Source organism: Chiloscyllium punctatum, chromosome 1 (assembly GCF_047496795.1).
Source record: "Chiloscyllium punctatum isolate Juve2018m chromosome 1, sChiPun1.3, whole genome shotgun sequence".
Lineage (NCBI taxonomy): Eukaryota > Metazoa > Chordata > Chondrichthyes > Orectolobiformes > Hemiscylliidae > Chiloscyllium > Chiloscyllium punctatum.
In genome coordinates, this window is record NC_092739.1 from 35,097,514 (window position 1) to 35,124,021 (window position 26,508).

Here is a 26,508-nt window from a genome sequence, read left to right on the forward strand (position 1 = left end):
AAGATCGGTCAAAGTCAAACATCGATGCTCAGTGTTTGACTGACTACAAGGGAGTTTTGGTTTAGTTGATTGGGGGTTAGATTTCACTAATGTGTGCTTGATGATAGAAAGCAAGAATCTAAGTACTTAAACTATCAGTACAAACAACATCACAGCATAAAAATGTCAAATTACAGTTACAAAGTGGTAACTATGTAAGAAATAACAGAAAATGAATCAACAAACTTAGAAAAAGGGAAAGAGAAGAAATGGAAGGCATAGAATTAAATTTCATTTTTCTAATTTTATTTGAAGAATACCAAGAAATATATATTTTGTTAATTTGTGCTGCTACAGTTATAAAGTTTCTTGTGACATAAATAACTATTATTGGTAAAAAGAAATGTTTCTCTGCCTTGCAGTACATGATCTGAAACCTGTAATAAAAGATTTCCTGCACAGGAGAACAAAATCCTCTGGTACTGTTTACACTCAAGAGTAACAATCACAAAGTGTCAGTATTTAATCAGTCAACCGTTACTAAAATGAAGAGTATACAGATTATGGAAATTTTTGCATGAAAGGTCCACAGTGGATTACCAGTTGTAATTTAAACATATTTTGAAAGATGGAATTTTAAACTCTGCACATCTCCCATGCTGTCATTTTCATTAAACTAAAACATATTAGCTGTTGGATAATACTTCGTAACTCAGACGTTTCTGGAAGGCAAAGTATTCCAGTAACACTGACATCTGCAGTCAACCACTGCACTGAGTAATAAATTGTCCGAGCTCCAGGAATTTTGAAGTTCTCTGATGGAATGTGAAAACTAGAGGTTCAACTGTCTGTCTCTCCGTGCACGTTCTCCATATGAACCTTGAGGTAGTCATTTCTTGTAAACTTTTTGTGACAGAGCTGGCATTCTGCCATTGGCCGATTTGGGTTGTGGGTCAGTTTGTGCCTAATCAGCATTTTTTTAAGGCTGAATGACAAGTCACAGACCTGAAATAATGAGGAAACAAAAGAGGTCAATGAAAGAAAGCAACCCAATATAACCTCGTTTAAACCCAATATAGGGTACAACAAAAGTACATTAGATGGTGAGTAGAGCATCAACGAATGAGTTTCAGTCACTACAGTTGAACAGGATCTACGAAAAAGAAACCAAAAAATGTTTTCTTTCCACGTGCAGGTTTGGAATCCCAACAATTATGACAGGATTGATTTCTATCAAAATAATTCAGTGTTGTTGGTAATTCAGGCATTTTTCTATTATTTTTGGCATTTTTTAAAAATGAGTTTGCAGTGAGCACATGGAATGACAACAAACTGTTTCTCATTGTTTTTAAAATCATTTGGTTGTACAGTATTATAGATTTAACTCAGATACAAGGGTATGGTATGGGGCAGTCCAGATGTCTCACAGCTCCAGAACCCAGGTTTAATCTCATTTTTGGGTCACAGTCTGTGTAGAATCATAGAATCCCTACAGCCCAACAAGTCCACACCGACCTCCGAAGAGTAATCCACCCGGACCCATTCCCCTACCCTATTATTCAACATTTACCCCTGACTAATGCACCTAACCTACACATCCCTGAACACTATGGGCAATTTAGAATGGCCAATTCACCTAACCTGCACTTCTTTGTACTGTGGGAGGAAACTAGACCACCCAGAGGAAATCCACTCAGACACGGGAAAAATGTGCAAACTCCACACAGTCGCCGAGGCGAGAATTGAACCCAGGTCCCTGGTTTGAGAGGCAGCAGTGCTAACCACTGAGCCACCATGCTGCTTGAGTTTACATGTTCTCCCTGTGTCTGTGTGAGTTTCCATCGGGTGCTCTGGCTTCCTTCCACAGTCCAAAGATGTGCAGGCTAGGTGGATTGGCCATGCTAAATTCACCCTTAATGTCCAGGGATGTGCAGGCTGGGTGGATTAGTCATAGTAACTGTGGGGTTACAGGGATGGGGTGGGGTCTGAGTGGGACTCTCTTTAGAGGGTCGGTGCAGATTCGATAAGACAAATGACCTTTTTCTGCACTGTAGGAATTCTACTGCCATTTCCTGAATCATTGCTCAATTAAAATTTTGATGGGCGATTGACTGGCTGCAAGGAACAAATTGGTGTGATATTAATCGATACTGCATAGATACTGATGATAAATTCTTGTGTTTGAGGTGGGGGTAAACAAAATGGATGGATGCTGCAATTCCTTTGCATCGGCATTCCAACAAATATATCTGTCAGTGTGGTAATTCAAAGCACTTTTCAGTACCCTGGAAGGAACCTAAAATTCTCTCAGTTCCTCTGCAAGTTACTTGGCAAAAGGATTGTTGGAGAAAGTGAGGACTGCAGATGCTGGAGATGAGAGTCAAAAAGTGTGGCACTGGAAGCTGACAGCAGGTTAGGCAATGTCCGAGGAGCAGGAATGATGACAAGCTTCAGCCCGAAACATCAACTCTCCTGCTCCTCAGATGCTCCCTGACTTGCTGTGCTTTTCCAGTTCCACGCTTTTCGACCCCAAAAGTGATTGTTGTATGACTTCAAAACTTTTTAAAGTAGGCATACATATTGGGGATTAAATTAACTTATTTTCTTTTTGTTTCTTTTGTTTCTGTAAGCTTCAGATGAGTAAAATATTCCAGACATATTTCTCTGGGTAATCATTATTGATGAGATTTATTTTACTCAAATCATAATAATCAGCATGGAGCAGTAAACATTGCTTAATGCACCACTTAAAAAAGGACTTTATGCGAACATTTATTAACTAGTTAACTCATTTGTTTGTTATTTTATTTTAGCTATCGATATTAAATAAACAGCAGCTCTTAAAGCGGCATGAAAAATACGAAAGCATTTGAATTAGCGATGATAGTTTAGAAAATCAATAATAAAATAGAGTACTATATAGTTAAATAAAGATGATAGTTTTCAACAGTCACTTGTATAATGGATATTCCTATAGTGTAATCTTATAGCTGTACATAAATTTAACCAGAGAGGTTCAATGCAGTACTCCTATTATTGAAATGATCAATATCTGCATCAAATATCTGTACCTTATGAAAACTGGTATCAAATATTTGCCACTGATCTCATGGGCAAAAAGCAGCATTTAGGTCATAAAGAGGTTAGCTTGACTTCACAACTTTGAGATTTCCTCTTGGAGGCATAAATGTCCAGTTGAATTTACTACAAGTTGCAATATTGTAAGGAAATGGAAGACGGAACAGGCTGCACACAAATCAAAATAACAAAGGGGGTCCAGAGTTTACTGGCATAAGAGTTATCAAAGAGTTAAAGCAAAATCCCAGAAAGACAGGAATGGAGATCACGTTTAAATATAAGCATGGGATTGAGGCAAATGTATTTAGGAGGCAAGTTTAATAAGATGAAGAAGCTACTGTTCATTCAAAACATGTGGCTGAGTTTTGCAAGCAGTATTTTAACAAGCCTAAATCCTTTTCGGAATCTTTCAGGAGATTTCAAAGCATTTTACAGCCAATGAACTACTTTTGAAGTATAGCTAGTCCTGTTTTTTTTATGGATATATGGACAGCAAATGCACAACTAAGTAACACAAACACCAAAGCGCACAAATGATCAAATAAATGATCAGCTACATCACACGGACTACTGCCATTCAAGATGGAGAATCACCACCACTTTCTCAAATTGGTGTGAGACAACAGTTGGCTTGTCGACAATGCATATCCCCATGAAAGAGTTTTTAAAAAGTTGATTTGATTTAAGGGCCAATGCTTCAGGAGCAAATGTTTGCAAAATTGAGAGGATATCCGTAGGATATTTCTCACTTCGATTAGAAAAAAATAGCTTCAGGATTTAATTAAATGGGCCAAAACTTGGCAGATGAAATATAATGTAGGGAAATGTGAGGTTACACACTTTGGCAGAAAGAATATAGGAGCTGAATTTTATTTAAATGGTAAAAGAATGCAGAAAGCTACAGAACAGGGGGTTGTGGGAATCCCCATTGTTAAATCACAAAAACCTAACATGCAAGTTCAGTGGGTCATAGCGAAATGGAATGTTGGCCTTAATTTCAAAGAAAATGAAGGGCAAGACTAGCATAATTTTGCTAAAACTATACAAAGCACTAGTCAGACAACAGCTGGAATATTGTAAACTGTTTTGGGCCTCTTATCTAAGGACAGACATACTAACATTGAAGGCAGTCCAGAGAAGGGACATTTGCCTGATACCAGGTATAGACTGGGCCTGTACTCATTGGAATATAGAAAATTGAGAGGTGAATTTATTGAAACAGACAAGAATATTAGGGAACTTGACAGATTAGATACAGAGAGTCTAGGACCAGAGGGCATAACCTTAGAATATGAGATCATACAGTTAAGGTAGCAATGTCAGGAGGGATTTCTTATCTCACAGGGCTCTGAATCTGTGGAAATTTCCTGCAAAAAGCTGTTGAGGTTGAGTTGCTAAGCGGAGTTAGATGGATTTTTTGATCGGTAAGGCAATCAAAGGTTATGGGGAACAGGTAGGAATGTGGAACTGAGATTAGGAGATCAGCCATAGTCTCATTGAGTAGTGGGACAGACTTGATGCCTGAATGGCCTACTTCTACAGCTAACGTCTCGCCAGGTGGACAGATTATTACACTTAGCTGCATGAGCCCTTATCTTTTACATGAACCTTTGTACCTCACTTCATCCAATGACTTGGAGATCATGTTGGGCACATATATATCACCATATGGTATCCTAAAACCAAGATATCATGTCACAGACTATCCTTGCAGGCTAATGCAGTTTATAACATGTAACTTCCTGACTGAGAGGATCATGGGTTATCACAAATAAATGCCGATTTTCAGTGCAAATGGCAACCAAATTTCAACCAATTTAACTAAATCACGCACGCTCATTCTCAAATTGTCTATGTGCCGCTGACAAGGGTCTTCCCGATGAGTGAAGTGGAAACATTATTCCTAGAAAGGAAAAGAGCAGACCAATTGACAAAAGGTCAAGAAATGATATGACCTTGAGATTGCCACTTCCATGTCTCTGTTCTGAGAGCTTTGAGGAGATAAAGAAAGGCAATGCCACAGTTTCCTTCCAGTTCAGCCTTGTACCACATTGTCCTAATTGCACCTTGTTCTTCATTATTCACGTTAATGAAATATACCCACAACAATGGAAAACATGCAGAATACTGGATCAGATTCTGTGCATAGATACATAGTGAAATTAGCATTGAAACTGATTTCCTCTCCTGTTGTTCTGGCAGAATGCTTGCTAGAACTTTCAGTGCTCCAGAACAAGCCAGCTCTCGGCATCATTCTCAACAACATTTGCGAATACCAGCACAGTGAGACAGATTACGTAGAACACAGATGGGGGGGTGCTGGATGAGGTAGCATCTGGTAAATGAAACAGCAGGAAGGAGGCAAAGCCAATGACAGGTCTGGAGGTGAACATGTTGATTCAGCTGTCATTCCTTTTTTGGTTAACCCTAGCAATATGGTAAAAAGGGCAGTCAATTCAGAAAAAGAAGACCAAAAATAATGACCCGACTAAACATTGCGTAACATGTAAGCTACAAATCATCGGATCTTATAAATGATCCCAAGGCCAAAATAGAAAAAGACAAAGGTGATGCAAAAGAGTTAAGGGAAATAACAAACACAGAAAATGCTGGAGAAACTCAGCAGATCCGACATCATCTGTGGAGAGAAAAACAAAGTTGATGTTTCAAGTGCAAGATGATTCTACTTTTCAGAACTCTTGTTTTGAAGTTCTTCAGGCTCTGAAGAGCCATACCAGATTCAAAATGTTAATTCTATTTCTCTCTCCACAGATGATGCCAGAAATGCTGAGTTTCTCCAGCACTTTTTGTTTTTTTTTCAGATTTCCGGAATCCATTGTATTTTGTTTTTATTAAGGGAAACAACAGCCATTAAAGTTGCTTCATTAGGTGTAGGGCGGATATTGATCCTTAAAATAATTCTCTAAACCTTTTCTCACTGACTCTATATAATATCCCATTATGGAACTACACAAACACACAGTGCAGCACCCCGACATTTTGAAAAATAAAATTGTGCATAAACCATTTTATGCTTCCTTTACACATCCTGCCAGTTTTGACAGCTCATTTTAAAATTGGAAGAGTTAAAGAGGACAACAATTTTGGAAAATCGAAGGCTAAATCTGATTGCCTTTATTTACATTTTTTTTAATATAGAAAGAAGCTCCCAAAGATTCTATGCAAGAGAATAAAATCTTGACAAGAAACCCACTCTACACACCAGGAGACAAAAAGTTGCATAGTCTGATTTCTCCAGTTCCCATTTGGCAGTGATAGAAAAATAAATCTAAAAAACAAACTTGTCCCAATGTCTGTTTTTTAAAAAGTCACTTACGTGTTATGTGCATTTCTGGCAAAATCAACATTTATTGCCCTTCTCTAACTGTCCTCGACAAGGTGGCAGTGAGCTGCGTTCTTGAACCACAGCAGTTGGCTGTGGTGTAGGTTCACAGTGCAGTTTAGCAGAGATGCCCAGGATACCAGCTGGCAACTCACGGTATTTCCATACATTTGTTGCCCTGGTTATTCCAGGTGGCAGATGTCGCTGCTTTGGGAGATTTTGTTGAAGATGTCTCGATCATTTGCTGCATTGTATCTTGGGAATTGCTAGCACTGGCGGAGGACCTGAATACTGATCGTGGATGGTAAACCAGCCAGTTACTATTCCCTGAATGATGCTGAACTTCTTGCATGCTGACTTATCTATGCAGAGCCCACCACATTTCCAACTTGTGCCTTATAGATGTTGGGGAGACTGAGTCAAGAGATGAGTCACTTGCCGCAGAACTCTCAATCTCTGACCTGCTCTTATAGACATAGTATCTATGTGATTGGTGAAGTTATGTTTCTGATCAATGTGGATAGCAAGATGAAGGGTAAGGGATTCGGTGATGGCAATGCCATTGAATGTTAACAGGAGATGGTTAGATTCCCTCTTGGAGATGCCTGGCACTTGTGTCAGTTGAATGAGGTGTTACTTACCAGTTATCAGGCCAAGCTGATGAGTTGGATCTTCTTTGCAATGTGGTGGATGCTTAATTTTATTTGCTTTAAATGTGCGGGTGGTTGTTTTCAGCGATGACCAACACCCTCAAGCCCTTCAGTGAGAAAATTGATTAGATCACAATCCAACCAAACAGTCACTTAAGTGCTGTCTGGTAGGCTTGTGGCCTATCAGGAACCTTGTCACTGAAGTGACAAGACTGGACAATCAGAGGCCAACAGTCACTGGGACTTGAAGGCAATTGCTGGAGACTGATGCTGCACAGATGAGAAGATGGGACTTTTGGGAAAGGGGGTAATGATTGTATGGTGAGAGGTATCGTGGTTTGAAGCCAAGGGCACCCTCTTACCCTCTGACTGTGCCTTCAATTGACCCCAGAATGGGGCAAGTGGAAGATCCCCCCACCCCAACTCAGCAGACAGAAAATCCTGGTATGCCATTCATAAAGTCAGCCACTTTTCCCAGCTGTTGGGCAAGTAGAAATATCCAGAGTAGAGGCCCTTTAAATGTGATTAGTTGAGTACTTAATGGCCTCAGTTGGTGGCAGGACAGGTAGATCATTTGTGGACATTCTTGAACAGAGCTTGATTTCTGATGTGGTGGGAGAGTGCGGTGCGTACTTTTTCAATTAGTTGTCCTTCCCACCACATTTATCAAGTGACAATTCCACCCTATTTGTTGAACAGCTTTAGTAGCATATGGCAATTATGTTATTCATAATTTTCCAACATTTTTCAAATTCTTCACTTTTTAACATCTTTTTCAGTTTTCTGATACCACAGATATGAGCATCAGTAAGAAGCAAAGCCTTGGGATAGTTTGTGAGACTCTGCACCAGCCAACAGCCTTTTAATTTCAGACATGCACACTTGCAGGTCTGTACTAATGCTGTTCCTGATCTAATCAACAAGTAGCATATGAATTGCCTTCTGACAAGTGCCTGCTATAAATTGAATGCATCCACTTCCACGTTCGGACAACCAGTTAAGAACACAGAACAGTGCAGCAAAGGAACACACCCAGCGTCCCACCTGGTCTGTGCCGAATATGATGCCGCTTGAAACCAACTAAATTACAATGTTGTAAGGAACACACAGACTCTTTACTGGACTGCAGTTCGCTTTTCACCACACCAAACCAATCACACCCCAAAAGGGACCGTGGTCAAGCGTTTCTGAAAACCAAAATGTTAAGGCGTGCATCTTCTCAACCTACAATTTGGGAAACTGGCAGCACATCAAATAACCACTTATTGTTAAATAGAGTCAAATGTTCTAAATGTGAGTTTGTAAAAATGAAAGGGAGTGTTTTTTTTTCTGAGTTCTTCCAGCAATAGAAATAAATCAGTCAGTGGGGAAAAAATAAAGCGCTTGGGTATCTGCTTTGTATCTCTGATAACGGCGTTAATTCTGTTCAGGTCATAAAAAGCTTAGAAAAAGATGTTAAGGATTACATTGCTGAACGTAATGCACTTAGCTGATGTCGTAGCTCAGCAAGAGCTGTTACAGGGTGCTAAGAGTTTGCTTCGGGTTCAGGATGGGACTTGGACCCACGTGCACACTTGTGATGCAAAATCTTTGGCATTGGCACGAGTGTTACAGAGGAACCTCGATTATCCGAATGTCGATTATCTGCATTTCGGATTATCCGAACAAGACTGTAAGGTCTGGATGCTTGGCTAAACTGTGCTATCCAGCATTCAATTATCCAAACAAAATACTCCCAGCCCGTGTCATTTGGATAATCGATGTTCTGCTGTACATACTGTGAACATGTGCAGTAACTATGCACAGCAGACAAATCATGATGTCAAGAAACATGGAGTACTACTTTGATATCAACTCTGCCATTCCAATGCACCAATCTCTTTTAAGTGCACACAGCTTTAAGGAAGAAGGCCGTTACTGCTATCCCCACCAGGACTCTGTCAGTGGATAGTCAACTACTTACAGCTTGGGTGCTGGAGGGCCTCTTATTGCTGCTGTTACAATTCCACAAACCTTTGGCACTTTCCACTATCGTTTGCAAAGAATGGCATGGCGGATGTTGCACTACTTTATTTTTGTTAATGTGTAGGTTACATACTGGTTGCTCTGGGACAGAGGTACACTAGCTGGCATTCCCTTTACAAAGCAGCATGACCAGGAGAACAACCAGAGACTGGAAGATGGTGCTGCAATGCCAACCACTCCCAGCTTGGGGTAGCTTGCAGCCACTTCTCTTTGGACTGAATTATGAATGGCTAGGGGTGTTCATGGAGCAAATCATTCGCAGAATCTCAATAGAGTGCAATCGATCAGGATGCATCTTTGCAGCTCTTGACTCTAACCACAGAACAGGGTAAGGCAGTATTGTCAGTGGCTGTGCAGGTGACCACAGTAATGATTTTTTTAAAATGCAGTTGACATTTCAAGCAGATACAGCAGCTACAGGCAGTGTCTCACAGTTTTCCCTCCACTGTCTGCAATAAGGGAGTGGTCACCGAAGCGTTCAAACAGAAATAAGTTCATTTCAGTCACTCTTTCCAAAAGATTAGCCGACAGAGTTGAGCCAGTTTACTCAGCTTGCAGGCTTCTCATGGTAGAAGCTGCCATGGCCTGCCACATAGCTGCTTTGTAATGCAGTCAGGTTCCAGCAAGAAGAGGGATCCCACTCTCACAATGGCCAGTGGCTGCATGACCATATGCAGTGTCTCAAACAGGTTAATCCAGCTTCTGGGCAGCAGGCAGGGTGCATGTTTTCGATGCCAGCTGCAGTTTTGATGCTGAAGGGTGGCCACTAACTGACAAGGACTGTCCAGTGACAACGTAACTGCTGACTCCAGTTTCCAACCCACGTACACAAGGTGGGTCCGCTGCCTGACCAGGAGCAAGCTGAAATGTATTTGCTGCCGAGAGCGCTCTGGGCAACACAGTGGAGTGCTGTGATCTGCTGCATACTGCGCAGCTTCACCAGAGTGAGAACACAACCCTTTGTGGCCAGCTCTCCACAGAAAGTGAGGATCGGGAACAAAGAGAGGAGCAGCTGGATGGAGAGGGATGGAGGGGGAAGCAAAGGAAAGAAAATAAAAAGTTGAACATCCCATTTCTCCACCATTTGCATGTGGACAACCTGATTCGAGCGAAATATCAGTGAAACTGCAAGTCCACTTGCCCCCCACTTCACCAACAATCTCACACTCCTCATCTTTTCTCTGTCACTGACCAACACATGTGCCCTGGACTGCAACTGGAACTAAGAGCCATCAAAACGTAAACACCCCAAAATACATTTAGAACGTAATCACATGATAACGAATAACAACAGAAACTGATCACTCCTGTCTATTCCCAGGTACATGTTGTCCACGTGTGTATGCCCATCCTGGTGCTCTAGCCCAGCGTTACCCCACTGACTGTAGCTGGGCTAGTGGAAACCTGCTGCCTTTCACAGGGAGAGTTTGGATAGGTGGCTGACAGACAATATTGAGGGCTCTGGAGGAGTGCTCATGGTGAGAGTGTGATTATACTGAGGGGGGAACAACAGAGTTCCTCACAATGCAGTTACTGCCACTTCCCCAAGGCCATTCTAGTAATATGTGACGGGATACGATTGCCGGGTTACTGTCAGGACCCACAAGCCCTTTTGAACACTGCTCTCTGCAGCCATGGTGACAGCAGCCTGAACTTACACAGCTTCATTCTGAGCTTCTAATACTCCACTCAGATATTTGGGGAAAAAAAAAATTTCAATGCAATGGAAGCCGAGAAGTCGATCATCTGATGCCGAATTGTAGGTGTGTCCACAGCTGTGCTGCTGTAGTTAATCACCATTTCTGCTCTGGAAAAGACAGCATTTAAACTCAGCATAAGTGCTTATGTTAAGTTAGTTCAGGACCATTCTGTGTTTCTCAACTGCTGGGTGGTTCCCTATTTACCAAGCACTTTGTAACATGTACTTTCTCATCTTCTTTATCACCTGCCCCACAGAAATCATCACCTGAGCTGTTTGCATCAAAACTCAGATGTAATCTCACCCTCTGGCACCAGCGCTATCCTTCAGTATTCTAACTGCAGCAAAGTTTTTCCTCGTGTCACTCAATGTGTAGATCCAATTTTCAATGTACCCTCGAAGAAAGATTCAGTGTCAATATCCAAAATGGTGCTGGTCTTCCAGTTAGTACCTGCTGCCTTCAATTGTGCACTAACTTTGAGAAAAAGGGAAACCTGTCAGCGAAGGCTGTGCAATGTGCCAATTAAACAAGTACCGAAGCTCTAACACATGGATATGAAGCTTGCAGCATTGCGGTGTGTGAGGGAGAAGTAAAGCATTTATTTGTTCTGGCACAAAGATACCATCCTGTCTGCATTAAGTCCAACATGTAGAGTTAATTGAACATCATGGCCCCTGCATTATTGTCAGTGCCTATCTAACTTCATTCCCAAACCTTGAGTTTACAGCACAGAGCATTCAGACGATTCAGTTCTAACTGATATGAAAATAGAAATAATATGCAGGCCATGCAGCAAGTGCGGAGAAGAGATACAAAGTGAAAATTTCTGGTTGCTAGGTGGAATCCTGTGGACTCTCAGCCAAGCCATAATGCATCTTCTCCAACTCAAGCACTTAGCTGAGCATAGCCTCACCCACTGGTCAATCAGAAGCGAGCTGCCCTTCTGCACTCAGCAGTGCCACTGGGGTGATGGTGGCTGTTACCAGTACTGCATGTACCTGAGATCTTGGATGAAGGATGGACCCACACAGATGTGAGTGATGGTGAAGGGAACAGAGGGAATGTGATCTTGGGAAGGGGGTCATGACAGCAGGGTTGGTCAGCAACAGAGGCAAGGATTGGTTATCCCAATTCCCTAATGTCAAGTTCCTCAATCAGGCACTGACAGGGCAAGTTAGCACTCCAGGCCACTCTAATTACATTCACAAATAGAGTCTCGTTAGATGAAAATGGTAAACATATCGATGAGGTGTGTACCTGGTGAGGTAAACTCCTTCCTTTGAGCTCTGGCACACATGTCTTTGGCATTATTTCACGAGATTTCTGAAAAGGAAGGGACTTATAGGTAGCACAGTGGCTCAGTGGTTAGCACTGCTGCCTCACAGTGCAGCGACCCAGATTTGATTCCAGCCTAGGGAGACTGTCTATATGGAGTTTGTACATTCTCTGTGTGGGTTTCATCTGGGTGCTCCGGTTTCCTTCCACAGTCCAAAGACGGGTCATGCTAAATTGTCCATAGTATCCAGGGATGTGCAGGCTAGGTGGATTAGCCACGGGAAATGCTGGGTTACAGGGATGGAGTATGGGATTGAGTCTGGTTGAGATGCTCTTCAAACAGGCGGTGTTGACTCAATGGGCAGATTGGCCTGTTTCCACACTACGGTTTCTATGATTCTACTCCTGTAATGTTCAGCGTCTTTGTGACCAGAAGCCACAATCCCTGCAAACAAGCCCCCACTATCCATGGATGATGGGCAAAGGTTGAGTGTTGCTTCAGAACATTTCAGCTCTTTCTATTTCCATTTATTTTACTTCTGTCTAACTGAGACAAATTCATGGTCTTGTTAGAGAAAGCAAAAGAATGACTTGGAAATTCTCAATGGCAGACTTGTATAATACTTGGGTGAGGTCAATGAAATCACAATTTCATGTAAGCTTCTTGCAAAATAACTTTCACATTTTTAAACACATACAGTTTCCTTTAGCACAAAAGGTAGACAACAAATCTGAAGATTTAATAGATAGATCATTCAGGGTATTTGAGGTTGTAGTCTCTAGCACTAATGTATCTCTCTCATGATGTACATGCCTGACTGATTTTAATTGTGCATTAAAAGCCTTGCTGACAATGGCAATAATGGTACTTGTCCCATTATGAATAAATGGAAGTACATGACTAAACAAAACCCATCAGATAATGAAAGGTTGGTAGAATGTAATTTTTGTCTTATACGAGTTTTACTTCTGTGTGTCAATGTAATCATAAACAGTTGTTCCATTTCAAATCACGTATTTAGATTTGGCTCCCCGGGTAATTAGGATCAAAGTTGCAGCTACACAATCAGCAACAAATTCAAGTTTAATGAGAGCCTTTAATGAATGTTGATGTAACAATACATCCTGCTGAGAGAACACAATTTATTTTGACTACAGTACTGGGAACATGTAGATTGCATACAGTCCTTTCATGTTTTACATTAACTTAAGAGAATAACTAACACGACTTTGTGAAGTCATCTAATGTCACCTATTCATTATATATTTGAGATGAAACATTTACTAATCTTTTCAAGCTGAGTTAGTTTACTTTCTTGATTGAATCTGCAAATAAGTTAAAGTACTGAATAGCAATCTGGATATTGCCAGCCAAAAGCTTCTTCACTTGCATCACCAACAACAAAATAATTTATCAGATTCATCTGGTACTATATAACATCCAAGAATCATAACTTAGAGTACATTTTTAATCTTAATTTTATGACGTGGCATAGTTGCACAGAATCTTATCAATAGCGAACACGCAATTCACATAAATTGGAAAAGTCACAGGCCAGATTCTGAGATAAAAGGGATTATTGAGAACAGTTCTGGGAAATGATGCACCATGTTTAGCATGTTCAAGACAGAAATCCATACACTTCTGAATGCCAATGAAATCAAAGGACATGAAGATAGCGGGGTAAAAATAGCATCGAAGTAGATGATTTGCTTGGCTGGACAAGCAAGTTTGATGGACCAAATGATCTACTTCTGCTCCTACTCCCAATGTTCATATCTGATTCATTATGTACTTGGAACAAGTGCTTATTTGATTGTTAGTAGTATGATCCATGTTCTAAAATTAGACTGAGCTACTTACATCACACTGGAATGGTTTTTCTCCTGTATGAGTCCTCATATGTTCATCCAGGCCCCTCTTCTGACTAAAAGCCTTGTTACATTCTGAGCACTGGTAAGGCTTTTCCTGGGAAAACAAAACATGACAATAGAAAAAGTGCGAGTGAGTCAATGCAGAAACCCAGCATAACTGAAGAGGTACTTGCTGCAGAGAATGATGTGCTTTATATTCTGTTGAAGGGGTTCAGCCTGTGAAAATTGTTAACTTGATTGCAACAAAGTCAGGAAAGGCTGAGAAAATCAAGTCTTCCAGATTTCCTTATCATCACCCATCAGTAATTTAATAAAGCAGTTATGTCTGCCATTGGAGGAATTTCTTCAGTTTATCCTGTTCTGTGTAATACTATAGATTAGATTAAACAAAAAAAACCTACCTGTTTTACACATGCACCTAATTTACTTTAAATTCCAAGGCAATGCATATTTATTTACAGTTTCAATTTCTACTCAAAAGTTCAAACATTAATAAAATGGCTTAATACCATAGACATACAGAGTATGAAATGATATAGTCACAAAGATCCTATTACATTGATGTACTACATTTAGAGATCATTTTAAGCATTTAATAAGTGTGTGCTCTTCGAAACATTTCTTCAGACTTAACAAAAACAACTTGGCTAGAAAACCAGGAATTGTAAATATAGAAACATGTTACAAGTGATTTAGGAGCTCTTAAACTTATTTCTTGGGGTATGAGTTATGTGAACTTTGTGTTATTTTCATGAGTGTCTGAGACGTCAAATGAAGCAGTGAAGGAGTTTCTCAATACAATGTCATTACTGATAAAAGGCAGGCATGACCCTCTAGAAATCAAAGTCACTTTAACAAGGGTGCTACATTGATGGTTGTTAAAATAATTTTTAAAAGGCCAAAGATCTTCTGATAACACAACAGATAAAGGTTGAAAGTAGCTGAAACATTAAAAACTGAAAGGAACCTCTTTCAACCTGAATGTTGGGGGAAACTTGCTGTAAGGAATTTGCTTGTCCTATTTGTTGTACCACAACACTGGCTACAACTCAGAAGCACTTAGTTAACCGGAAAGGTGTAGGATATCCTGAGATTGTAGAAGATGTTGATGAATGCAAGTTATTTATCTCTTTGCAATGAAATGACAAATACTACAATCAATTTCATTAGGTTCCCAGTTATGGAGGGGAAAATCAGCCAGCAATTACTGCTTGAAAGGTATTTGAAAACATTTTGGGTAAGGATAGCATTAAAACTCGTCAGGGCTGATCTTCCTCATCCTGCCTCGCACCTATATGAAGTATACAGCCAACATTCATTCTCTAAGCTCATCAATAACAGCTTCCACAACATTGCAGACAGCACCTTGTAGGTTTGGAATCATAGGGGAAAGTGAGGACTGCAGATGCTGGAGATCAGAGTCGAGAGCGTGGTGCTGGAAAAGCACAGCAGGTCAGGCAGTATTTGAGGAACAGGAGAATCGACGTTTTGGGCATAAGCTCCACAATCACCTGATGAAGGAACAGTGCTCTGCAAGCTAATGTTTCCAAATAAAGCTGTTGAACTATAACCTGGTGTTGTGTGATTTTTAACTTTGTCCACCCCAGTCCAACACCAGCACCTCCAAATCATGAAATTATGGAGCCACATGGTAAACCTGGAATTGTGCAATTCCTACAGTACAGAAACAGACCATTCAGCCCATATTGGCCCACCAATGGGTATCCCATCCAGAGCCAGACCCACCCCACTCTCTATAAGTCTGTATTTCCCGTTGCTAAGCCACCTAGCCCGCACAACTCTGGATAGTATGGGGAATTTAGCATGGCCAATCCACCTGACCTGCATATCTTTGGACTGTGAGAGGAAACCAGAGAACCCAGAGGAAACTCACCCATGGCTCATACTGAACCCGGTCCCTGGCAGTGAGAGGCAGCTGTGCTAACCACTGAGCCACTGTGCCACCCCCTAGGAGTATGTTGTGAATGCAGCTCACTTAAAATAACTGGTAGCCAGTAACCCAATAATCCAAAGAATCACATTGTTTACATACTGGATGTAGAATTCTTACTGAATCATGTTTTTGCCAGTCTCTGATTTCCACAATAACTTGCAAGAAATATTTATTTAATCAAGACTGGATAAAATACACATGGTATGTGCAGCATATTCAAGTACATAAAGACTTTCAGAAGAAATAGACACCTGATATTTGGTTGGAAAAATTATAATGGAGTTGCTGTGTTTGTTGGATGTAGACAATGAACAGTCTGAACTCGATGATGGCAGAAACATTAACCATATTATTAACATTGAATTATGACCTTAATCGTCTTTGATGATGCCAGAACAGGCATGTGGAGGAAAAGCAAACACCATGCTACAGTTTGGCATCAACAAATTAAAACCTATCCCAGCTCAGTTAATCGCGCAAGGCAAGTTCCCATCTTGTTAACCCTATTGTGTTTGAGCATTGCTCAACTCCACACCACCAACTTCTCACACTGCTCAGTGCACCACAGCCTCATCACAGAACACAAGCCTACCTCACCCTCAAATACCTATGAGCCTCACACTCATCCGTCATTCCCTCCATACATCTCAGCTAACGTGGGAAGATTACCCAAAGATACTAGTATACAGTCCATGAAATTCTGAATAAGGTAGCACACAATGAAAAGGAACAAAGCTGACTGACTGGGGCCAAGATCACCTGCATCTCACAGGTCCTGTGGAGTAGATTGTTCTCTCCAACAGGATCTGAAATATTAGACATCACTGGGAATTTTCAGCATGACAGTACCTTCCTGCCTTATGCCCCTGCTCAACACCAGAACGCCTTCATCCTGAATTCTAACAGTTGTTCTAAGCTGTTAATGGTGTGACATGGACCCTTTCCTTCCCAAGCCACTCCAGTTTTTCTCACATTGATTTTCCTCCACTGAGTCACCGCTTCACTTAATCTGACACTCGTAGTCACCAGGTCAGTCAGAGAGTCATAGAGATGTACAGCACGGAAACAGACGCCTCGGTCAACTCGTCCATGCCAACCAGATATCCCAACCTAATCTACTCCCAGTTGCCAGCACTGGCGATCCATTTACTTTAGGAATTAGCACAGAGTTGGAATCAGATATGGTGAGTCATCCAGGCCAAGGTGAAAGGATGCTTTGTTTGCCACCTCAGTGGAGGGTGAGATAATAGATTATTACTGATTTAGAGGATTCAAATGAGCACCTCAATGGGGTATTATCGAGGAGAATGCTGAATGAGCATGCACACCTGGATTCTGGATGTAATGACTGATCAGTGAGCCTCCTGATCTCTCAATTCACAGAATCACACAATTGTTACAGTACAAAAGATGAGCACTGGGCCCACTGTCTGCACCAGCTCCCTGACTTGATGCCAATCTTCTGCCTTAAATTTGCTCTTTGTTTCAATCGAATGTCCTCTTGAATGCCTCAAGGAACTTGCCTCCACCTCACTTCCAGGCTATGCATGCTCGATCCTAACTACTCGCTGTGTGGAAAAAGTTATGTTGCACTTGTTTCTTATGCAAAGTACTTTGAAGTTGTGCCCTCTGGTTCTCTACCCTGTTAGGAGCAGGGACTGTTTCTCCCAAGTCAGCTATCCATACTGTTCATGGTCTTGAAAGCTTCTATTAGATCTCCTCCAAGCCTTCCAGTCTCCAAGGAGGAACAGTCCCAATTTCTCCAATCTATCCTCATAACTGAAGTTTTCCACCCCTGAAACCAAACATAGCCTTGTTCAAATGTATGGTTCTCAAAACTGTACATAATACTGCAAGTGAGTCTAACCAGTGTTTGCATCAGTTCATCATATCCTCTCTGCTCTTGTACTCTATACCCCTGTTAATGAAGCCAAATATTCTGTATGCTTTATCAATAGCTCTCTCAACTTATCCTGTCATCTTTAATAACTTATGCACCTTTACATGTAGTTCCCCTGCTCCTGCACACACTTTAGTAAGTTCTATTTTGTGCTAATTCTCCATGATCTTCGTACCAAAGGACTTTACCTCATTTTTTTTCACATTGAACTTCATGTTCCATCCATCTGCCCACTACAGTAAATGTCCCCTCCCCCACTCAACTATTGTACTCTATGCTACTTTCTCCCCACCCCCACCCTCCTGTAGCTTATCTCTCCATGCTTCAAGCTCTCTGCCTTTATTCCTGATGTAGGGCTTTTGCCTGAAACGTCGATTTTACTGTTCCTCGGATGCTGCCTGAACTGCCGTGCTCTTCCAGCACCACTAATCCAGAATCTGTTTCCAGCATCTGCAGTCATTGATTTACCTAATTGATTTTAACCCTACTGCGAATCCTCTTGCAAGGATGCCTGCCTTGAAGAAGTTTTCCTCCTCTCTCTACAAGAATCTCAGGGAGTCCCTCTCCCACTGCAACTCCCAGGTCATTTCCTCTGGTCTGAAGCTCTTCAACCATGTCGTGAAACAAACTCGCTACCACAGCCACATTTGCTTCCTCAGTGCCTGCCTCCATAACCAACTCATCCCACACGGACTCCAGACCACCTTTAAACCAGCAGAGCTCAGACCCGAACAGGACAAACAGTACAGACTACAGATTCAAAAACACCAGCAACAGTTCTCCTTCAAGATCCTCCGCTCCACGCTTGCAGCCATGCGCCGGCACCTAACCTCTCTACAGTCAGCCCTGCCTCAGCTAAGGGCCACATTCTCTCAGAATTACAAACGACCCACTCTGTACTACATCCTCAGGAGAATTCATACTCTCAACAAACAGTATTTCAACTCCATCTCAAACATCAAAAACTGTAAGTACAACAAACTTTTATCTACCCACCTCCACAACCAGCGCTCCTCAAGCATTCCAGAAGATTCCCCCAGCCTCTGGAACTGTTTGGACGCCATTAGCCATGCAGCTGGTGCAGCTGCCACCCCCACGCTGATTGATGATGTCACTTTCACCCCCATCATGGCCACTCCCACAACCACTTCCGCCCCTCACAATTCCTCATGCATCACACGTGCCATCACTTCTGCCCCTCACATCATCACTGATGTCACACACTCAGTGACTTCCGCCACCCCCCCACTGCCGTGTCTGCCACCACTTCTGCCCCCACCAACGCCACTCACCAGCATTCTGCTGACATGCCCCCCACATATCCCACTGTCACTATTCCTGGCCCCCAGAGCCCTGAGGGGAACATTACCCTTGCTCATGTCTCCACCCCCATTCCCCCCACCATCACACCCACTCCAGTTACTAGCTCCGTCCCCACTCCCAGCTCCACACCCACACCAGATCCCACCTTCCAGCCCTGCTGAGTTTTCACCATCCCTCCAGACCTTCCCTTCACTGAGGACAAACGATCAGTCCTCAGCAAAGGACTCACCTTCATCCCCCTCCGTCCACACATCAATGAATTTAATACACGCCGTGATGTTAAACACTTCTTCCGCCGCCTCTGCATCCGAGCTTACTTTCACAATCAGGACTCCTGCCCATCTTCCGAGGACCCCTTCATCCACCTTCAACACACTGCATCCACCTGGACACCCCGCGCTGGCCTATTACCTGCCCTCGACCTCTTTATTTCCAACTGCTACCGGGACATTAACCGCCTCAACCTGTCGACCCCCCTCCCCCAGTCGAACCTCTCACCCTCACAACACGCAGCCCTCCAATCTCTCTGCTCCAATCCCAACCTCACCATCAAGCCAGCAGATAAAGGGGGCGCAGTGGTAGTCTGGCACACTGATCTCTACACCGCTGAAGCCAAACGCCAACTTGAGGACACCTCTTCCTACCGCCCCCTCGACCATGACCATCACCAAATCATCATCTCCCAGACCATACAGAACCTCATCACCTCAGGAGATCTCCCACCCTCATAGTCCGGGAACCCTGCACTGCTCGGTTCTACCTCCTTCCCAAGATCCACAAGCCTGACCACCCTGGCCGACCCATTGTCTCAGCATGCTCCTGCCCCATTGAACTCATCTCTACCTACCTCGACATATCCTATCCCCCCAGTCCAGGAACTCCCCACATACATTCAAGACACCACCCATATCCTCCACCTCCTCCAAGACTTCCATTTCCCCAGTCCCCAACGCCTCATCTTCACCATGAATATCCAATCCCTCTACAACTCCATCCACCATGACCAGGGCCTCCAAGCCCTCCGTTTTTTCCTCTCCCGACATCCCCAACAGTACCCTTCCACCGACATTCTCATTTGTTTGGCCGAACTGGTCCTCATCCTTAACAATTTCTCCTTTGAGTCTCCCACTTCCTCCAGACCAAAGGGGTAGCCATGGGCACACGTATGGGCCCCAGCTATGCCTGTCTCTTTGTTGGCTACGTAGAACAGTCGATCTTCCGTAATTACACTGGCACCACTCCCCACCTCTTCCTCCGCTACATTGATTACTGCATTGGCGCCATCTCGTGCTCCCGCGAGGAGGTTGAGCAATTCATCAACTTCACCAACACATTTCACCCTGACCTTAAATTTACCTGGACCATCTCTGACACCTTCCTCCCCTTTTTGGACCTCTCCATCTCCATTAATGACGACCGACTTGACACTGACATTTTTTACAAACCCACCAACTCCTACAGCTACCTGGATTACACCTCTTCCCACCCTCCCTCCTGCAAAAATGCCATCCCATATTCCCAATTCCTCCGCCTCCGCCGTATCTGCTCCCAGTTCCAGTTCCACCACAGAACACACCAGATGGCTTCCTTCTTTAGAGACTGCAATTTCCCATCCCACGTGGTTAAAGATGCCCTCCAACGCATCTCGTCCACATCCCGCACCTCTGCCCTCAGACCCCACTCCTCCAACTGTAACAAGGACAGAACGCCCCTGGTGCTCACCTTCCACCCTACCAACCTTCACATAAACCAAATCATCTGCCGACATTTCTGACACCTCCAAAAAGATCCCACCACCAGGGATATATTTCCCTCACCACCCCTTTCTGCCTTCCGCAAAGACCGTTCCCTCCGTGACTACCTGGTCAGGTCCACGCCCCTCTACAACCCACCCTCCCATCCTGGCACCTTCCGCTGCCACCGCAGGAACTGCAAAACCTGCGCCCACACCTCCTCCCTCACCTCCATCCAAGGCCCTAAAGGAGCCTTCCACATCCATTAAAGTATTACCTGCACATCCACTAATATCATTTACTGTATCCGTTGCTCCCGATGCGGTCTCCTCTACATTGGGGAGACTGGACGTCTCCTGGCAGAGCGCTTTAGGGAACATCTCCAGGACACCCGCACCAATCAACCACACCGCCCTGTGGCCCAACATTTCAACTCCCCCTCCCACTCTGCCAAGGACATGGAGGTCCAGGGCCTCCTTCACCGCTGCTTCCTCACCACCAGATGCCTGGAGGAAGAATGCCTCATCTTTTGCCTCGGAACACTTCAACTCCAGGGTATCAATGTGGACTTCAACAGTTTCCTCATTTCCCTTTCCCCACCTCAACCTAGTTCCAAACTTCCAGCTCAGCACTGTCCCCATGACTTGTCCTACCTGCCTATCTTCTTTTCCACCTATCCACTCCACCCTCCACCCTATCACCTTCATCCCATCCCCCACTCACCTATTGTACTCTATGCTACTTTCTCCCCAGCCCCACCCTCCTCTTGCTTATCTCTCCACGCTTCAGGCTCACTGCCTTTATTCCTGATGAAGGGCTTTTGCCCGAAACGTCGATTTTACTGCTCCTTGGATGCTGCCTGAACTGCTGTGTTCTTCCAGCACCACTAATCCAGAATCTGGTTTCCAGCATCTGCAGTCATTGTTTTTACCCACTACAGTAAATGACCAATCTCTTTAGGAAGTTCGACACTGTCCCCCTTCTAGTTTACAGTTCTTCAAAGTGTTGCAACCTCCACAAACTTTGAAATTGGTTCCTGCACCGGAAGATCAAGATCATTTATATTTCTCAGGAAAAGCAAGGGTCCCAATACTGACTTTTGGGAGAGATAACAGACAATTACTGATTTAGAGGATTCAAATGAGCACCTCAGTGAGGAAGTCTACTGCAAACATTCTTCCAAGTCAAAAGTACTGATTAGCCATTACTTTCTGTCTCATATTCTGCAACCAATTTTTTATTGATGTTTCTACTGATCTTTTTATTCAAGCTGTAACTTTTCTCACAAGTCTACCCTGTGGCAAAGTATCAAACACCTTTGAAAATTAATTTACACCACATCAACAGCCTTGCTCTCTTTAACTCTTTCTGTTACCTCTTCAGTGGGCCTCCAATAAGTTCGATAATTATCCTTTGGTGAATCTATACCTCTTCTGAACTGACCCATGTTTTTCCACATGATTATCAATCCTATCCCAAATAATTGTTTTTCGAAGCATTCCTACTATATAAGTCAAACTCACTGGTTTGTAATTGCTGTCTTGACAGCAGAATTTGAATAAGGACAAAAATATTTCCTAATTCTGCAGTCCAACAGCACCATCTCAGAGTGCAGGGAAGTTTGAATGATTATGGTCAGTGCCTCTGTAATCTCCACTTCCTTCAAATCCCTGGATGCATGTGATCTGGTCCAAGAGTCTTTCTAACTCTAAGTACTGACGGCTTATCCAATACCTCTCATCAATTTAAACCCTTCCAGTGATTGAGTTTTCTCTTCTGACAACATAGACTGAGCAGCATTTGTCTTACAAGTAAAGACAAATGCAAAATATTCATTCAATCCCCGCGGTTTCTTTGTGTAAATGCCCTCTTCAGTCTCCAGTCATCTCTCTTCCTCCTTTAAACCCTTTTATGACTAATATCCCTTTACAAGACTTTGGAATTTCTCTGTACATTAGATGGCAGTCTTTTATTTATTAATCCCTCTTTGCTTCTCTTATTTGTTTTTCATTTTTCTTATGAACAACCAAAATTCACTATAGCCTCATTGCTGTATGCTTGTGTGTTGTGACGTGGAGGAGCCAGTGTTGGACGAGGGTGGGCAAAGTTAAAAATCAGACAACACCAGGTTATGGTCCAACAGGTTTATTTAGAAGCACTGGCTTTGGGAGCATTGCTCCTTCATCATGGACCTGTGGAGCAGGGTCATAACACACAGAATTTATAGCAAGTCTGTGTAACTCTATATCACAGAGGGCTGACACGGCTGGGTCATTTAAGGCTGAAATAAAGTGGGGAGTCACACAACACCAGGTTGTAAGTCCAACAGGTTGGTTTGGAAGACCTGGCTTTCGGACTGCTGTTCCTTCATCAAGTGGCTGTGGAGTGGGATCATGAGACACAGAATTTATAGCAAAAGCTTCCAAACCAACCTGTTGGATTACAACCTGGTGTTGTGTAATCTTTTAACTTGGTTATATGTTGTATTTTCAACCTAACATTTGTTATACGCTTGTTTCTCTTCTTTAATTTAGTCTTCCAGGGAACTATAGTATTTTTTGAGAAAAACTATAGCACCCAATCCATTTCCTCTTTAAAGCTAGCCCATTGCTCACCACCATTTATTTGCAACCTTGACCCCAGTCTATCAGGGTCAGCTCCATTCTTGTCACATTGAGGTCGGCTCTTTTAACAGTTGGTTCTTCTTCTTGTCATTTTCTTGAATCTTACAGCTAAGCAAATAGTACTTAGTTAATAAAATAACTTGCATTTTATTCAACAAACACTTTGCTTTTCTCCTGAATTATTAGAGTTATCATATTTAAGCAATATTCTTTAAGACACAGGGAAATATACATTCCAAGATCTTGCAAAATCAGAGCTGCAGAGGTTAGAATGCTAGCACCAAAAAAAACCTGAAAATGCTGGAAATGCACAGAAGATTCAACAGGTTTTGAAAGAAGGTTTTATTGCTTTAAGTGCAAGATCAGAATTGTTCTTTTCAACTAAATCTGGGGAATAGATATATCGAAAATTTTCTATGATTTATTTTTACTTCGAGTACAATAACTGAAAATCTTCTATACTTTTTCTTTAGATGTAGAGAAATTAAACTGTAAATCACACAGTAGTGTAAAGGGAACAAAACATGAGGTTCTACTTTTACTTGAGGTTGTCAAAGAACTCACCCTCTAATTTGAATGATTATATATAATCGGTCCACAAAAATTACAGTATATGATTATGCACTACAAAATCAATAGGATACAAATGAATAACAGAGTCCTCATGTGGTGCACTGGTAACGTCCCCACCTTTGGACTGGGAGGCTTGGGTTTACGTCCCACCTGCTCCACAGGTTTGTAAATGACATCTCTGAACAGGGTTGATTAAAAAAAAGGTAAAAAGGAATAATACAAATTTGTTGCACTCGCTAGGATCTCCTGCAAGTGCAGACCATTTACAAGGTGGAAGACGTAAGATCAATGTGAGAATATATTCTGATGGTAATAATGGAAAATTACCTGTGCAGCTGGTATAGAAATGTTTCAGGTCAGGAGCATGCAGTATTATGGAGAAAATGGCTGTGCTCTAAAGGTGTTTGGGTCCAATTACCATTTCTGTTTTTGCATAATTAGCATGTAAGGCATTAGAATGGATGCAGATAAATCTTATGTCTCAACTAATTGTACTAAAAGAAGGGTAAAAGCCTTAAAATCATTTCATAATCTGCATAAACACAGACATTAGGAAAGTAACAATATCAACGAGACCAGGAGAATATATTGCACTCATACTTCACACAACTGGCAGAAAGAAACCAGGAAAATGCTAACAAGGGTTATAAGTCCAGGAACTGGGAATAGTGTTATTGCTAGCACTACAACTAATTAGTTAGCCCATACAGTGGGAAAGCAATTATAAGGAGTCTACCTTCCTCTATATGATAGACTGACCTACAATACAAAAACCCTTTTCCTTGACACTTTTGACGACTGAAACAATGTTCTTTGGAAACAACATTTTTGGACATTTCTGATCATTATTTCACCTCTGCAGCTACACCCAAATGTTAATTTTTCTATTTGGCTCAAACACAGACAATTATTACTGGTAAATTCCCCTTCACTTTTCAAATAAGCTTCTTCAGAGTGCAGCTCTTTCCCTTTCATTTTATATGTTTTTAATATGAGAGCTTATCGTGAACATTACCACTTACATCTTCGGTGAGGATGAATAAGGGTAACTATATCTTTACTTATAATAAGGAGAGTCCAATAACTGAGTTCTGAAGTAGTTGGGTTACTTTAATGCAAGGCAAGATAAGCTTCTTCAATCTCTGGGCTTTTGAAAATCCAGATACCTTACTTGTGAAACAAAGTCTGCACAACATTAATTACATCTGAATTGCAAGCTGTAACATTCAGTAAGAAAATAATACAACATCCCCAATCTATTTTCTGCTGATAACAAATCTATTGCATAACATTTTTCTTCTGAATTTGATTTATTTTGTCTGTTTAGAATTAGTCTAATTAAATTATCATCATTTCATCTGTTCGTATTGTGTTTTGAAAAATGCAACGTGATCATTCTGATGAGGTGCACTGTATCATTAAGAGCAAACCATGCTAACATACATGCAACTTACACATTTAAATAAACTGCAACTTCCTTGTAGGTCAAATTTATTCTTGACCTGATCACTCGACTTTAAAAAGTTACATAGAAATATTTAAGGTATGTTCCCCCGTGGTCAAATTGAAACCAAGGGAAAAAATGAAGAGAACAGAGACAAAATAAATCAAACTAAGAAAGAAAGAAAGAAATAAGTTGCTTTAAAAGGAAGGATATAGTTCAACAGCAGAAAAAGAGATTTATCTGAAAAAGAACGGCAGCCAGTTTGTGCAGAACAAGCTTTCAAACTAAAAAGCAAAATAAGGCTTCAGTTTAGTGTGTTTCTGTGGCATTGGTTGAAGGAGGAATAGTGGTCAGGTCACTGGAATACAGCCCAATTCCTCAATAAATATCTCAGTTTTGAACTCCAGCTGACAGATAGCACTCCCTTGGTATTGCATAATACCAGTGTAGAGATTCACAGTGCCATCCAAGAGCAGGAATTTGTACTCACAAACGGCTGATTCAGAGGTAAAAATGATACTAACAGAGCCAAGTTCACAAATTGGAACAGAAAACGTGTGAAGTGTAAAAAAAACACCCACAAATAAACACATAAATGGAAAGATGTTAAGCTACCAAGTTGGTACTTGGTCCTCTGGACAGACATAGATCTATCCTTCCTGCAATACCAAACTATGGCGCTTATGGGGGGTCAAGGATTAACAATGAATCTTCAGAAGAAGAGTCACATACTTCAGTAACAAGATGTGATATCTGACTAGTATGTAATAGACAATAGGTGCAGGAGTAGGCCATTCTGCCCTTCGAGCCAGCACCACCATTCATTATGATCATGGCTGATCATCCTCAATCAGTATCCTGTTCCTGCCTTATCCCCAAAACCCTTGATTCCACTATCCTTAAGAGCTCTATCCAACTCTTTCTTGAAAGTATCCAGAGACTTGGCCTCCACAGCCTTCTAGGGCAGAGCATTCCATACACCCACCACTCTCTGGGTGAAGAAGATTCTCCTCAACTCTGTTCTAAGTGGCC

General features: G+C 42.1%; 1 protein-coding gene across 5 annotated transcripts in view; it reads right to left on the minus strand.

Moving 5' to 3' along the window:
• Window positions 1-305: 305 nt before the first annotated feature.
• Window positions 306-26,508, minus strand: part of prdm5 (PR domain containing 5) — a 338,261-nt gene continuing 312,058 nt past the window's right edge. For all 5 annotated transcript variants that reach the window (XM_072590339.1, XM_072590428.1, XM_072590191.1 and 2 more), the window contains 2 exons: window positions 13,915-14,019; window positions 306-984 (listed from right to left, as the gene is read on the minus strand). In XM_072590339.1, coding sequence (XP_072446440.1) covers window positions 820-984; window positions 13,915-14,019 — 270 coding nt within the window. In that variant the 3' untranslated portion in view covers window positions 306-819. The remainder of the gene's footprint in view (window positions 985-13,914; window positions 14,020-26,508) is intronic.